We start from the raw sequence: 17914 nt of genomic DNA on the forward strand, positions 1-17914 counted from the left end.
TCTGCTACGCACATTAGTGCTTTAAACATATAGATAACTGTCTACGATAATAGAATCAAACAGAAATTGTTTAGTCTTCGGATTCCCTGTGTTTTATAGTTAGAACATATTACATGCTGTGATCGTTTATATCAGCTGCTAGCAGTGTTTTGTATCCCGTTTAAGTTATTTTTGTGTCTGTAGTTAAGCGAGGGAAAAGTATAATCCAAAGAATGTTTTATCTTGCTGTTACAATTTTTGGTCTTCAATGAATCTAGCTCCTCTCGAAGTATGATATTAGTTTCGAAGAATATTTATCATATCTTAGTCTGAAAAATACTTCCTATATGATAATATCCATAAATCCGAGTGGTTTCATGATACATTTGATTCCACTGTTCTTTCTAGATATAATCCTGTTAAAGAAAATCTAATTGAGTTTTCTTGTGACGTTACATTAAAAACAAATTTTAGCGTTTTGGAATTAATTCAGTTTTGCTTTTCATTAATTGACGTTATAAAATTTTAATAATTTAAGATATTTGTTGATATTTAATTTTAAAATTTAGAAACATTATCAACTGAAGCCGCCAGAGATAAATGTCCAAAAAATAAAACTATGATGCAATTAGCTTGGCAGCTTATACGAAATACAGCTTTTCATAATCTGAAAAATCACCAAGTAAACTAAAGGTCGTAAATAGCAACAAGTACTAATTCAAATGCAACAAGTACACGTACAAGTAAATACAAGTACTAATTAAATTTCATTTGAGTAGGCCGGGATAGCCTGGTTGGTAGGGCGTCGGATTCACATCCCTTAGGTTGCGAATTCGAACCTCGCCGGCCGAAGATTCCCCGCGTGCTTGGTGGCTGACGCGCGTTAAATCTGTCGTGGTCACAAAGCCCTCCATGTCGAGAGTAATACCACTGGGGGCACTGGATCAGGGGTGATCGTTCTCTGATTCAGGTCTAAATTACGATCTGTGGTTGAGTGAATAAAATGCGTGAATGAAGTCCGCCCCGTAAAAAGGGTTGTGACGTGTGTGTAGCTAAGTCGTTCTCTTGGCCCTAGATGGCGCTACTATAGAAACAAGAGGCGCTCCCCCTCAGGCTTAAATCGGCTGTCTTCGAACAGTGGACTTGCCCATGGCAAGTGCTATAAGAAACAACAACAACAACAAATTTCATTTGTTACTTCCTATTTGTACAAAGTTAAGTTTTCGACAGGTGCTGTCATAAACTCAAAATTCCGTGAGTAAATCAATGTAGACAAAAAAATTATTACAGCTATATCCAAATTAATTTTATAACGCAAAAATGCATGCATTCATGTGGGTGTGATGGGTCTTAATGCATCAGTCCACTTGAATTAGCTTAATCTTTTATTTCTTGATTAACAAATGATGATTCGGATGGTTTTTACAAATGGAATTCAATGATGAAGAAGGAATTTATATTACATGAAGATGGACAGTTGATGTCGTTCAAAGGATCTTTCCCACCTACGCGTGGTGCTCTGGCATTTGCAGTGGAATCCTTCAACGCAAGAATTCCAGTTTCGGCCCTTTCTCAGAGTATCACGACTTCTCGGTTTCCGGTCGCACCCTTCTCGGCGGACGTCCGTTCTCTCCCCTCGTCTAGTGAACTCTGAACTCTGCCCTCCGACTGCTGGCTATCACCGGAAGAACGCAGAGCGCCCTCTCGTGAAGTTAATTTACCACATTCATATTACTGATTACAATATTCTCTAAAATTTGCTTAAAAATTTTTTAAGTGATCTAAAATGGGTTTTTATTTATTTATTATTTTATTTTGCAAATCTTATTGACTAGATTTAAGAAGCTCTTGTTGGTGTTTTATAACATCGAAAAAAAAACCTGAATTCAGGGAATTGAAAATGGTTTAAACTACGCTATTAGAAGATGCAGAAATATTAAGACAATAAGGCTGAAAAATGTGCCATTTGGCGATATTTTATTCATGGATAGTACATGCATACATTTAATTCTTGTCGTCTACTCAAAATTCTTACCATTCACAGCCTGATTTGTGATTTTCATTGCTCATATGGACAAAGACTGACAAGGCCCTACGAAAAGGCCTTTTGCGGACATAAGCAACGAGCAATAAAAATTCTTTCAACACGGTCGACAACAGAGTCAGCAGCCTTTTCTTTAACAATGGCTTTAGAAATTTCGGTAGGAAGAAACATGAGCTTGATCTAGGACAGGGGTGGCGAACCTTTATGGATGAACGTGCCATTTTTTCTAAAGAAATATTTAATGAGATATAGACGCGTCGTCAAATAATTTTTGACTTGCGATTATTCAGAAACTAAATACTAACAACTCAAAACTCTTTATTTACTACGAAAAAATACATTTTGCGCTGTATAGTAGTAAAGGTTTTTGTGACTTCTTTTGTTACAGATTAGATGGCAAATAACTTATATTAGGATTGCAAGATGTTACTTTTGGCAGAATGCATGCTGAATTGGTGTCAACTGCCAAACGATTTCTAAGAGAGTCTTTAATGTTATTCATATCTGAAAATAATGACTCACAGGCATAAGTAGATGAAAATATGGTTAATATAGCCTGAGTTTCCAAAATTTCGTTCCTGGCATTCTTATATTGCTTGTTAATCTTTTTGTTTCAATCAATTCTATCTTTTTCCTTGTTTCAGTAAATTTTTGAATCCATATTGAACTAGACTGGAAATCTCTCAGTTGCATTTCAAATACTTCAATTTGCAACTAATCGAATTGGGACAAGTTTAGTTTATCAAATGAAACCACATCAGGGTACACAATAAACTTGGGCGTGTCCGATAATTCTTTGAACTGAGAAAATCTGGTTGAAAATTCCTTGATTGACGAATTAATTATGGAAATAAATTCTTCAATAACTTTTTCGTTGTCAGGTTTCTCATGTACATCTAATCTTTGATATATATATATATATATATATATATATATATATATATATATATATATATATATATATATATTCAAATTTAGGAAGTACTTGTAGTTTTTTTTAATAATATCGTTCCTAATATATGCAATCCAGCGTCAAAAGCACGAATGAGATCCCTCATGACGATATTTGTTTTATTTGCCTTGAAGCTTTATGTTTAATTCATTGAAATGTTAGCATATGTCTGTAAAAAACATCAATTTTGAGAGCTACACAACATCCAACTACTGTGAATACTGTTCATTCCCCCCCCCCCACACACACACATTTTGCAGAAACAGTCTGATTTCTTCCAAGCAATCAACAAATCTTTGAAGTATGTTCCCGCGGCTCACCAGCGAACATTATTATACATTAGTAAGCCATTATACACCGAGTTGACTTCATCCAACAAAGCCTCAAACTTTCACTTATTTAAAGCCTGCGACGATATTAGGTTGACTATTTTTGTGACTAACCCCACTACATTATCAAGAGATGTTAAACCACTCTTTGAACACAAGGCATGTTGGTGAATAATGCAGTGGAGTTCAAGAATCGAATGTCTTTTTGAAATAAACTAATGAAACCATTTTTTCCCACCATATTTCGAGCACCATCAATTGCTGAAACAATTCTTTTCAAATCAATTTCTTTCTCAGCAAGCGAATTTTTTAACAGCTGTGCAAATATCTGGGCCCTTTTTTTTAAAATGGAACGGAAACACTCGCGTTTGTTTCTAATATTTCATAGTGAACTTTGTTATTTTGAACTAAAATGCAAACCGTTTTGATCGGCGGCTTGCCCAAAATATTGTATCCTGTGCAGTCAATGGCACGCGTGCCAATGGTTCGCCATCCCGGATATAGGATTTCTTCCAATTCGATTACATCGATAAGAGAAATGCATCTTATGGCTGTTGGCATTACTGATTAATATTTCTGCGTGGTTTTGGCTTGTAATTTGTTTCCTATTACCATAAACAGTTTATACAGCGTGGTGATTCGATGTGAGCAGTGGATTGTACTTTTGCTTAAACTTCTTTACTTGCACTATATACACTCCTTTTGCGGTGAATAGATCATATAATACATGGCTGATTGCGGTTGGCTTTGTTAAGCCTTACAAACTGAAGTTGTTTACAGCTTCTGCGGGGGCTGTTCAGCCGATGCGCGTCAACGTTCTAATGAACCCCTGAAAGATTCAACCGGAAGGGCGGGTAAAGGGGTTGCAGTAATTTTAAGGTTGCCAAGTTTGGCGATAAGCGACATTCGCGTGAACACAGCGTTATCACAAAGTTTTTCCCCACTCACACACAAAAAGAATATTTAAAAAACATGATTGCAAATTAGAATATGGTTATTTCGATATATTGTGAAGAAGTTTATTTATTTTTTAATAAAATTACTTACATCAGTAAATTTTAATGTGGTGACCCCTTGGTGGTTCGAAGAATGTCAAAGTGGTATCACGATTCTTTCATTTTTCATATGTCACATTAAACATTGCATCTGTGATCCTACCTTTAAAAGCATCAAGTTATTTAACTAATGTTACAAACTCTTCATCTTTATGAAATTACAAAACTGATATTGAACAGTAATGGTCGATTTCTATTCATATTATAAAAGAAGACATTGGACCATTTTCTTCTTTAACGTCATTTTGAAAACGATCGAACGGAAAATCACTATTTCTTCATTAGTTGGGATATTTGTTGGACTAAAAAATAACAAAAGAACAGAAAACTCCGCAGTAAAAATTATACAACATTATATTTATTGGTTCTTTAGTAATACTTTTTTTGTAATTAGGTCAATATTTTACTACCACACTATACATTAAATTTGAAACATCTTGCATATGAAAATAAATTACTTTTATTGCTATATTCATAACATCTATGCAACATACTTGATCAAAACTAAATAATCTTGATCATTTGATCTATATGTTATCACTTACATTTTTGAAGGATATCATCTTAAAATTTAATTATAGATGAAAATTAATTATCTTGAAACCATTTTTAGCATGAAATATACAAGGCAAATGTGTAATTATTTTTTCTTCCAAACAGAAACGATTGAAGAGTTTCCATGATGATGAAAATAATTGTTGTTCTGCTGATTATCTCCAGTTTTCATTCACTGGTATCTCCATCGCTTAGAGAAAGAGACATAAGAAACATGAAGCAAGCCGTAGAGTTCATGATGAAAGCAGACGAGGCGCTTAGAAAGTTGAGTTCTGCATCAGCGTATGCGGATTGGAATTGGAAAGTGAACCTCACGGATCATAACCGCGAAATAAAGGTATATTCAAGGAAAAAAAGGTGCAATTGTTCATTACAAATTTATTTAATAATTTAGTTGAATTCAATAATCTAGAGTCATTTATGTAATTTTGTCTTTGATAACGAGTAACAGGGATAGTTGTTATGATTCTACTAATGAATGCACATCAAATTACCCAAACTAGCTTTGCAGGTTTTTATTAAGTTTCATTTCCATTATGTTAATATGGAATGCATTCTACGATTTTTCAATTACATCTTAAGGCAAAGAAAAATATGCATTCCAACATAATTTTGTGTTCACTTTGAAAATGCAAATCTTAGTTTTTCCAAATAGAGTAAGAATCAATAATTTCTTCCTAATCACTTTTAATTCTGTACTAGAACCTTCGCTTGGAAATGAATATGAAATAAAAGTTATAAAAAAGATTATAAAATATAAATGATGGAACAAACAATGTAAATAAATAAAATTTTATTACAAGTTAATTTTATAATAAAATAGATTTTATTACAATTTAGTAATTTCACATAATTTCTTTAGTGTATTAAAAAGTGGAATGTATTTTTTTAATAGATAACTAGATGCCAAATCAAAAACCAGAAAAGATGTCATACGCTAAAAGCAATATTATAAAGAAATTATGCTTTAAAAAATATGAAAATAAAATAAATTTTTTTAAATATTTGCTGAAAGTTAAAGATACTAAAAAATTCGATTACAATTATACTCACGTCACGAAATATTTCATCTAATTACAATATTTCACTTTCTTTATCATTTCTTTGCTTCAGTTCTTTACCATTTGTTTTCTTTACCAGTGGTTTCTTTACCTTTAAATGCTAAAGAAAATATAAAGGAATGAATTTTTCTTTACCATCTATTCAGTTTCGTTACCATACATACAAATGGTAAAGAAAACATCATTTGTTTTACTATATGTTTGGTATTTCTTACACATTTGTTAGAGAAGAAAACATTTTTCATTCGAAAACGAAATTGCGATTTTTTTTTATTCCTAAAGGTGCGATAGTACAAAAATGTCCACGAAGCTCTAATTTAGTCCATAAGTGATTTAAAATAAAGAAGAAAAAAAATTTCGCTCGAATCGATTATCGAACTAACAATGCCTTGTTGTCAAGAATGTGTTTGCCATCGATCACATTTTCTATCATGTTAATCCCAAGCCTGAAATTTATATAAAAAAAGCCTAACAAACAGCTTCTCTAATGACAATAAGACGGGCAATTTGTGGTATTAATATTTTTAGTCTAATGATTAATTCTTAAAATGAAAGTGTGGATGATGCATTCATTGATTTTGATTATATGCTTAGAACCTTTTCTTTATTTTTTTTTAAAATAGGATAACACTTCGGATGAAGCAACCGAATACTTAAAGAAAATATATGATGTTGCTCGCAATTATTCATGGCAGTCTTACAGAGAAAAAAATTACACTTTGTTCCGGTGGTTCGAGTTGGTGGCCAAGGGACTGGCACAAGGAGCTCCTGGATTATATGTGAGTTCATAATTCAGTGACTTCAAACAGACAGTCAAAAAATTAAAGCACACGATACGGGGAAGTGTAATCGCTAATAAAGCAATTAAAATAATTACGTCAAATGCACTGTTGACATTAGTAACAGCCTTGGCTTTGGAGAGTTGATATGGCCGATACAGAGCGTTACATTCGTTGGATTTTGAGGCCCATTCACAAATTAGGATTGGAGTTTATGTTAAGAAAGCAATCAATAAATAAAATCATTATTTTTAATATAATAAAAAAATATATATGATATTAATTCTTATTTAAATGCTAGCACATCAATATTAGTAAAAAAAAAATAGTCAAATTAATATGTGTATTACAAGAATAATAGAGATCTAGGCATTCCGGGTTCGAGTCCTGGTTCGGGCATGGTTGTTTTCTTCCTTGTGTTCTCACTCGGAATGAGCTCCCCCCCCCCCCCTATAAAAAGGGGTTGTGCAAGCGAGTGTGTGTGTGCTAACTTCATTTGAGCTAGAAGTCAGACTTCTGCCCTTGGGTGCTCAGGGGTCTTTACCCTCAGAAGCTACTGCGCAAAATTAGACTTAAAATAGTCACACTACAAATAATAATAATAATAATACCTCCGGGGATCCAGGTTTACATTCAGTTGACCGACCTTATAAAAGTTGCTGTGGCGATGGTCGGATCCTGGACAACCACGTCGGACGGCGGATTTCAAGTCTTGAATCAGACAAATCTTTTCAAAAAAATATTCTGAGACCTATATTATAATTTATTTCGAAATAATGTAAAATATTTTAATAAACTCTTTGGTCCAGATGCTTAGCTGTTAAAATTCTAACATATACTTTCTCGTGTATACTGGTTACATAGGAATGCAAACTAAGAACTGTTTCCTACAGATTTGTACTTGCTCAGCAAATTTTCAATTTACAGCAGATGATTTTACAGCAGGGCTGTGCCTTTAATAAAAAAATAATATGAAATTCCTTAACACTGTGATCTTTATAATACAAAATTGAAAGTCTGAAAAATATGCTTCCATAGAGCCTGTTCCTTTTAATTTTTATCCATTATATATATATAATATTTTAATTTCTTTGATTTTCCATTTGTAGTTAGGTTAAGAATATGTACTATTGCGAATATAAAAATATTGCGAAATACCTTCTAAGATGACTACTTATCAGAACAAAAGTATTTGAAAGAAACAAAATGCTTAAAGAAGGTTGAGAATCTGTCATAGAGGAATGACGCTCTGCAAGAGAATCTATCACATTAGAGAAGTGGAGCATAGCGATCGTCATTTAACAATTGGAAGCCTTATTAAACAAGCTCAAGATATCGTATGCAGCAAAAACTGGAGAGAAACAACTAATGAACTCCATAAAAAGATAATTTATCTTTCCACAGTGCTATTATTATTTTTTCTAAATTTTTGACAAAAAAATCATGAAACATGATTTCACAAACTTCGTATTCACCTGATACGGCACCGTGTGAGGACTTTTTTGTTATTTTAAACGTGAAAATTGCTTTTTCGTAGTCACCGTTTTTAATTCATTAATTAGATAAAAGAAAATTCGCTAAGAACTCTGAAGGCGTTTCACAAAAACGACTTAAGACACCTTTAGATGACAGAGGGGGAAAAAAACCACTAGTAAAAGTACGTTGCAATTGAAAGGGTTACTTTGAAGAAGATGCAAAGACTTTTAACGAATAAACTGATACTTTTTTTTTTTTTTTGCTATCATTTCATGTATCAATTTTTATTCTTTTTTATGTTTACTACTCTCAGAGTTTGTCAGTTTATTATTAGATTACTCTGAATTATAAATTAGATTGCAATTCTAATTTGTTGAGAGTATTTTTATCACTGCCTCATGCTGTAACAATTTCCTTTTGACTTTGCATCTTAGTATTTTAAAATTTTAAATCATTATTAAAAATTGTAAAATATTTTTTGAATGAAAATTTATTATGATTTTAATTCATTTGTATTTTTTGATATTCCTATAATAATAAATCATGCATATTTTTCAGTCTTCAAAGCAAAAAATTGCAGATCCGTATTCAAAGATGTCGGAAATTTTTGGCAAAGCTAAAGTTTGCCCACCTGAAGGATCAACAGGGAAATGTGTTAGTGGTATGCAACATTTCCATTCTGTTTTTGCAATGAAACCTCAGTACTCTTATGAACTTAATATAATTAATAAATTTGTATATGTAATAAATGATCAAGGTATTAATGAGCAATAATGTAATCTGAATGAACCAATAATCACCTTTTCTTTCAAGATGATATTTTTTTTCATTGAAAAAAAGTTTATTAAACGCGAAAAACAGAGCTCTAATTTGATCTAAAATAATTAACTTACCCTTTTGAGCTGAAGAATTTTAATCGTCATCGTTGCACACGAAAATGTCGACTGCAAATGAAAGAGATTTTCCCCAAACCGCATAAACGATATACGATTTACCGAAATGGCGATTTTATGAAGCCAACAGAGTTCTCAGAAGAAAAGCGACTGCGAAAAAACATCACGTGATGTCTAGAGTTTCAAAAATAAGTCATACTGGAATGTGTTTCTATTGTGGCATATAGGAAATTGAATATATCAAATCTTATCTTTAATAGAAAAAAGACATATATCCTTTTTAAGCAGCGTTCCTACGAGGCCAACTATTGCACTCAATGGAGGGTCACGCCTACTTCAGGAAGATCACTTTACCCCAATGGGACAATGGTAAAGTGTTGTCTCATCACGACAACTATAGTTTGTTTTTACCTCCATATCTATCTAAATTGCATTTTTCTTCTTTGTGTAAAATTTTTCAATTTTTTATTTTTATTTGAACTTCATAAAATTTTAAGTTAATTTTCATCAAATTTTTAACTCAAATGATAGATAATATGCACAAAGGTTGTCTCAATTTTCTTCAGTGTAAATAATAATGAAATGTTTTTATTGGCACTTTTCTAAATTTTCTGGAACAATGGATTAAAACAAAATGCAGTCAAAAGTTTTTGTGATTCTGAAATACAATTATTTTCTTCTTACGGTTTACTCCTGGAAAATTATAAGTGTTTTCGACATTTACTATCAGAGTGGAAACAGCATTGCTGAGGCCTATTAATATAAATATTTGCTGTTCTTTCAAATAGTCGAAGTTAAAGCAGCGTCCATACGAGACCGATTATTGCGCTCAATGAAAGGCCACGCCTACCTCAAGATCACGTGATCACAATGGGACACTGGTAAATGATTGTCTCATCGGGAGAACTATTTATCATTGTCTCAATGTCAAATCACATGATGTTTTTCAAGTAGATGTGGCCTTCCATTGTGCGCAACAGTTGCCCTCGTGTGAACGCTGCGCTATTCTACTTTTCATATTCTGAGATTACTTGGACGAGATAAATAAGATCGAATCCAATAATGCTATATGTTACTGTTACATATATACTGTTTATTCTCGGATTCGAAAACCCTCTACGCTTTCGCGCATGCGTGAGGTCATTTTCATTTAGTTAAGAAAAAGGGGTCGAGAGGAAAGATGAAATATTTGCATTTATTGAATTCATCCTATACATGCATACATTGCATGCATAGGATGAATTCAGATTATTTTCGGAATCAGGAGGCGTAATAAATACTCATCTGCGTATCACCCTTAGAGAAATACAATAGTCAAAAAGTGCTAGTTTCAGGATCATGAAAAGAATAATAATTATTTGATTCCTATTTTAATATTAATCATTTTGAAACTAATAGGGTATTTTAAAAATTATTAATTAAATTAAAGAAAAAAATTATTTTTTAAATATATTCAAAGTACTACATAAATCTCATTTTCACTTACAAATTAGAATTCCTTAATTTTAAACTATAAAATTAGAGTAACATTCATGAATCTAAATTGTCAAACTCGGAACGCTTAAATTTTTACGTCATTTCTTAAAACTTTTTTACTGTTTCAAACGTCCCTAGGAATGTCGAAACTTTTTTTCATGATTCAACTTCACTTAATATGTTTAGAGTCAGTTTAGTTCAAAGGGTTCAGTAAACTACCAACTAAAATCCTGTTAGACTGCAAATCCAACAGGATCGCTCTCACCATTTAAATGATTCAATATCTGCAGATATCATAACTACAAACAAAGGATTTTTTCTGTTTCTCTGTTGGCGATATTGCTGTCTCAAAATTTCCGCTCCTGTGTTAATATTTTGAAAAAAAAAAATTACAGATGTATGATTAGAAATAATATATATTTTTTAAAATCCTATTTTAGATGTGGAAAAAGTATTTGAAACTACCAGAGATCCAAAGATACTAAAACATTTCTGGTTGGAATTCAGAAAACAAACTGGAGAAAAGTATAAAGATCTTTTTTTAGAAGCCATAAAAGAGGAAAATACTGATGCAAACGATTTTGGTAAGACTTAAATGTGATTTGAAAGCATCTCTCTTGTTTAACTTATCTTATAGTATGCAATTTTTTCGAGTATAATTTAACCCATAAGTGGAAACATGAATTTCCTCACGCGGCCAGAGACATAGTTTCAAAATGACCCCATTGTTATTATTTTTTTTTTGTCTTTTGTAAACAACATTGAACATTTATGGGACACATGGAAACTCAATACATTCTGGAAATCACGTAAGTACCAAAAATATTAAAAATATTGATATCAAAAATGTTATAATACTAAATGTTGGGAAGATGTTATAAGAAAAATATAGATAATCTTTTAATGTGTATTTACATCACTTAAATGACACTAATGTTAGTAATTGTTAAAATTTAACAAACAGAAATGAAGAATACAATATTTTAAAATATTATTTTAAGAATATTTCTTTATTTATTTTGCCTTATTCAAATTAAAAGCAGTTTCAGAGATGTGGAGTCAATGACTCCATAAATAATAACAAAAACTTTGAAAAAAGAGTAACTTGGTTATACGCACTTGTTCATATTTAGACTTTTGCCAACATACTGCTAAAGGTACTTGAAAGTACTGAGGAGTTTATTGTATTCAAGGAGAAAATACTCCTTGATAATCATAGCTAATGAAGAACGCGGAGTCGTTTTGACTCCTGTTTTCATTTACGGGTTAAAGCAAAATTTATGAAAGTAAAACTCATTAAATCATAAAATTTAAATTTTTCGAATATTTTTAGATAAGAAAGGGGATTGATTCAATAATTTTATGTACGATTTCACTATTCTCACGTATAGAAATTTTATCAAAGTTTTGGCAAATACTTTACCCATTAATTCATTCTTGAATTATCTTAGAATCAATCATTTAATTAAATTTTTAAATGGTTTCGGCAACAAACTAAAATTTTAAATTTAAACTAGCCTAATGCTTTATATTCTGTTTCATGCTAGCTTGAATTTTTTTGTCTTACTAAGGAGCTTTTTTTATAAAAATGAACAATACGTTAGGCTGATCTTTTCACGAAAGTGCAATTATATATACCAGAAGTAAATGAGGCTCTTAGCCTTCTCAGAATTCTGGTTTAAGTTTTATGTAGACAGCAATAGAAGCTATTTTTCGGAAGCTTAGAATACTTATGCATAGCTGAAAAAATGATAGAATCATTGCTTTTTTTATGAAATGTTCTCTATTTTGCACTAATTTTGAATAGATATTTCCTTTTAGTCTCACAAGTGTATGAAAGGAAATTTGACTAATAAATTGAGTTTAATAGATAAATACAATTGAATTTAATAGATAAATACAATTGAGTTTAATAGATAAATACAATTGAGTTTAATAGATAAATACAATTGAGTTTAATAGATAAATAGTAGCAAGAGATTTCAAGAGTTCTAACACTTGGAAATAAAATAATTAACAAACTGACTAGCTTCTTCTACTTTCATGCGATATAACTAGAAAGTGTAGTTTCCTTGGAAATTTGGAATTTATGAACGTCAGCTTGTTTTTAATTTACAAAATGATCAGCAAATATTCTCAATATTTGCTGATCACTTTGTAAATTATCAATTTCACCCTGTTCCAATAAAAAAAAAAGAGTCTTTAGACTTTGAGTTGACAGAGAGGGTAACTCATCTTCCGAGAGAGTTCCGTGCATACTGCACTGAATTCAAGTCGGGCGAGCAATTGCTTGTTCCGTACATTCAGTATCTTGTATCTAATTAGATATTATAACGAGACATATGATTCCTAATATGTCCTAATGAGACCTTATAATAACACACATGATTCCTAATATGTCCTAATGACACATGTGATTCCTAATATGTCCTAATGACACATGTGATTCCTAATATGTCCTAATGACACATGTGATTCCTAATATGTCCTAATGACACATGTGATTCCTAATATGTCCTAATGACACATGTGATTCCTAATATGTCCTAATGAGATATCACTTTGTCAGAGCAGGTAACCCATTTTCCTAACACATTCCATGCATGTTGCATTGAGTTCAGATCGGACAGGCAACCAATCATCTGTCATAAAAGCTTGCCTTTCTTCAAGGACAGTATTCCATAAAATGTTTGATATTTTCTGAATAAGGTAAGATAAAAGGTTGAAGAACTCAAAAATGTCTTCGTGCATATGGAATATATTCATCAATGAGATTTTGCACGATTTGTATTTATATATTTCGTCTGATGGCCGGAAGAGCTCCCCGTACATATAAATGTCATTTTTTTTTCTTTTTCATTCTACTGTGTTGTTTCTGATAGATAAAATTTTAAGGTAAAGATATTAGAATAAAATTTTTACTTCTGGAAGATTGTGATCTAATCTTCTATGAACTTTTTCAGTAGTCCGGAAGCTGTTCTCAGCAAATTATAGTTTAAAACTTACCAGATGAATTTTTCCCATTTGCGATTTAACAATTTCCATTATTTCTACTGACTACCATTACCACCATTACTTCTACTAAACTCAGCAAATTATAGTTTAAAACATATCAAATTAATTTTTCCCATTTGTGATTTAGCAAGTTCCATTACTTCTAGTGATCATAAAGCTGTTGACTATAATAAATCACAGTATTGAGATACTGCTCGAAATCACTCTGCAAGAATGTTATGGCAGCCTTAATGTTGAACAACCCAATGAATCCTACCTACATTATCTAAGATTCACACTCTAGATAACAGAATAATAGGTTTGTTTATGGAAGATCTTGATATAACCTTGTAAAATTTCTTGTCGTTCCTAAACTTTGCAACATACTCTAGATATATCAAAGATATTTGTCCCTTTTATGATTTAGCCTTTCCATTACCTCTACTGCTCATAAAGGTATTATTCTGGTAAATTATGGCATTGATACATTGCTCGGAATCGTTCTGATAAACCAATTTAGTTACCTTTACGCTGAGTAATCCCAAAGAGATGAGTGAATCCTACATTATTCAGAATCAGTTCTCAATCTGCCTAAAAATTTTTCAAATTCTGTAACTTACGTTCTTTGACATCATTGATGCAGAATTGCAACGAAATACATTAAAACAGAAAAATAAAAGAAATAAATGAGTTCCTAATACTCTTATAAAATTTGGATAAGTTTTCTTACTCACCTTATGTCGATTACATTTATGATCCCTTTCTAAAATATTCACTTTATAAAAATAATTTACTTTAGAGAAATATTTCCTACAAAAATTTTTTAAAAGAAATCCTATATAATCTTTTTGTGTGAATTTGTTTTCTAAATTTCTTAACTTCTACATCAGATCTTTTTTATGTTTTCAACTGTTGCTATTTAGCGAACAACATTCCTGAGTTTTAAACAAAATGGAGATAAATCACTTAAATGATAATTTTTATGAAGGCAGATATAAAAAGTTTTAATTATCCTTCATATTAATATACAGTTAAATTTGAGACCTACTATACCATCCGAAAAAGAACGGTAGAGCCTATTGCTTATAGTTATGGTTTATCACCTCAATAATAAATATAATATCTTTCACTAAAGGTACATCCGATTTTCACTCTAAATATATCGCAATAATCTTTTTTTTACTGCTGAAGTGTTATAAGAATTGACGCTTTTTGTTTTCATTACAGGATACAAAAACATGGCGCAACTTAATACAGCTCGGTATGAAGATAAAGATTTCCTGAAAAATATGGCCGAAGAAATGAAAAAAATTCAACCCTTTTACAAGCAAATACACGCATACGTAAGGAAGAAATTAAAAATGCATTATAAACGTGAAAATATCAAAAGCGATGGGCCTATTCCAGCTCATCTTCTTGGTATGTTTTTTTTCTTTTATTTATTTATATAATTATTATATCTTATTAATTTATTCTTGATTTTTTTTGTATTTTGAACAGATTTGATAGACATTTTGATTTTTTTCTTGCATTCTGAGTTTATTAAAAAAATCGTTATTTAAATTATTTTTAAAAATGAGCTTATTTTTTTTAGACTATTAGCTTTTTTGTTTGGTGTTTGAATAAAGGCGTTTTAGGTGATACAAATGAAAAAGGATTGTGGTCAAGTTGAAATAATAAATATACATCTTTTAAAGCATAAAAGCTTGTATTTTTATTTAATACTCGCCGCCTTTGGCGACCAGTCGGTTCGCCAATCTTAATGTTCGTATAAATTTTAATAATTAAATATTTTACGCAATTCCTATTTTAATAGATTCTTCATCAAAATATTTTAAAACTTCAAATTTTGATAGTCATATAATTCACTCATAATATTACAAAAGCCACCTTCAGTCATAACGTAATATGTATCTCTCTCATTTTCTGTTAGCTCTCGTAGAATTTATGCTTTAAATTAAACAGGAAAAAATTAATCTGCAATTAATATAATAATATTTTTTACTGAAACAAAGCATTTTTTTTATAATATGATTACTGATAACAGAGTCACTGAGCATTTAAACCTTATGGGCACTAAAGAATATCGTTCTTAATTTATGTAAAATCTCAAGAATTTGACAACAAAATTTTCTCAGATTCATCAGGAACAGATCGATTCATTAACAATGTTTAATTTTAAATGCATCAAAGACTAAGAAAATAAAATGAATCGTTTAAAATAATCGGTTGAAAACAGGTTTTAAAAAACTGCTTAAAAATGATGTACTTAAAACTATAAGCATATACAAAAAATATATAACTAACATAAATACAATTTAATTACAAAAGCATGTAACTAACTTAAAAATAATTTAAATCAAGAATCATCCGTTGATAATACTGTCAACAATCAGAACACAATGCGCATGCGTGAATTTTTCTACGCCAGTTGGGGTAACGCTATGCAGATTAGAAATTTTTAATTTCCTTTATTCGGTGTTATTTTAATTCAAAAGTACTTCAGAATGAATCTGAAAGATCGATTAATTAGCAATGTTTTATTTTAAATGCATAAAACATTAAAACAATAAACAGAATCGTTTGAAATAATCGGCCGAAAAATGTTAACCCTAGCCTCATTACTGTTGGGAAAAAAAAACTGAAGCCTTACTCATTTGGCGGTGGGGAAAATGAAAGTTTTTTTGGCGGGAAAGTTAGTTTTTAATTAATAAATAAAATTCTAATTAAAAATTCAAAAAAAGGGACCCCAGGTGCACATTCCCGACCTCTAAGGTATACATGTACCAAATTTGGTAGCTGTAGGTCAAATGGTCTTTTCTGTAGAGCGCCAACACACACACACACACACACATTGAGCTTTATATAAGTACTAGCCGCCTTTGGCGACCAGCCGGTTCGCCAATCTTAATGTTCGTTTAAATTTTAATAATTAAATAGGTTGAACCGGAGTTTAACCCCCTTCTTCGCCAAGTTGCGATAACGCACCAAAGCTGGCAATCTTTATTATGCACTATAATTGAACATCTGCTTCTTTGCTTTTGAACATTTCGCAAGGCCGTTGTTTGCGATTTTTAAAAATTTCGCCAAGCAGGGGATAAAACTCCGGTCGTACCATTAAATATTTTACGTAATTCCAACTTTAATAGATTCTTCAGCAAAATATTTTAAAACTTCAAATTTTGATAGTCATATAATTCACTCATAATATTATAAAGGCCTTCATTTATAGTGTGATATGTATCTCTCTAATTTTCTGTTACCCCTCGTAGAAATTATGCTTTAAATTAAAGTGTAAATGATTAATCTGCAATTAATATAATAATATTTTTTACTGAAACAAAGCATTTTTTTTTAATAATATGATTACTGATAATAGAGTCACTGAGAGTTTAAACTTTATGGTCACTAAAGAATATCTTTCTTAATTTATGTAATATCTCAAGAATTTATCAACAAAAATTTCTCAGATTCATCATGAACAGATCGATTCATTAATGTTTCATTTTAAATGCATCAAACACTAAGAAAATAAAATGAATCGTTTAAAATAATCAGTCGAAAACAGGTTTAAAAAAAATTACTTAAAAAACGATGTACTTAAAACTATAAGCAAATACAAAAAATATATAACTAACATAAATACATTTTACTTACAAAAGCATGCAACTAACCTAAAAATAATTTAAATCGTCCGTTGGTTGTCATGCCAACAATCAGAACAATGCGCATGCGTGGATTTTCTTCGCCAGTTACGTTAACGCAAATGCGTAAATTTTTCTACGCCAGTTGGGGTAACGCTATGCAGATTAGACATTTTTAATTTCCTTTATTCTGTGTTATTTTAATTCAAAAGTACTTCAGAAGGAATCTGAAACATGGATTAATTAACAATGTTTCATTTTGAATGCATAAAACATTAAGAAAATAAACAGAATCGTTTGAAATAAACCGTCGAAAAATGTTAACCCTAGCCTCATTACTGTTGGGAGAAAAAAACAAACGGAAGCCTTACTCATTTGGCGGTGGGGAAAATTGAAGATTTTTTTGGCGGGAAAGTTAGTTTTTAATTAATAATTAAAATTCTAATTAAAATTTCAAAAAAAGGGACCCAAGGTGCACATTCCCGACCTCTAAGTTATACATGTACCAAATTTGATAGCTGTATGTCAAATGACTTGGCCTGTAGAGAGCCAACACACACACACACACACACATTGAGCTTTATTATAAGTATAGATTAGTCTTTTCATTCATTCATTTAATATTATTCTTTACAATTTTGGTATTAAAAACCATGTATAAAAAATTATATCTGATG

At 31.0% G+C, this 17914-nt stretch overlaps 1 protein-coding gene across 1 annotated transcript in view; it reads left to right on the forward strand.

Moving 5' to 3' along the window:
* The first annotated feature begins 5128 nt into the window (after window positions 1-5128).
* LOC129962309 (angiotensin-converting enzyme-like) overlaps window positions 5129-17914 on the forward strand; it is a 37830-nt gene continuing 25044 nt past the window's right edge. Inside the window, exons 1-5 of the mRNA XM_056076055.1 lie at window positions 5129-5251; window positions 6599-6754; window positions 8789-8891; window positions 11040-11183; window positions 14821-15012. Coding sequence (XP_055932030.1) covers window positions 5129-5251; window positions 6599-6754; window positions 8789-8891; window positions 11040-11183; window positions 14821-15012 — 718 coding nt within the window. The remainder of the gene's footprint in view (window positions 5252-6598; window positions 6755-8788; window positions 8892-11039; window positions 11184-14820; window positions 15013-17914) is intronic.

The sequence above is a fragment of the Argiope bruennichi genome, chromosome 2 (assembly GCF_947563725.1).
Source record: "Argiope bruennichi chromosome 2, qqArgBrue1.1, whole genome shotgun sequence".
NCBI classification, from domain to species: domain Eukaryota; kingdom Metazoa; phylum Arthropoda; class Arachnida; order Araneae; family Araneidae; genus Argiope; species Argiope bruennichi.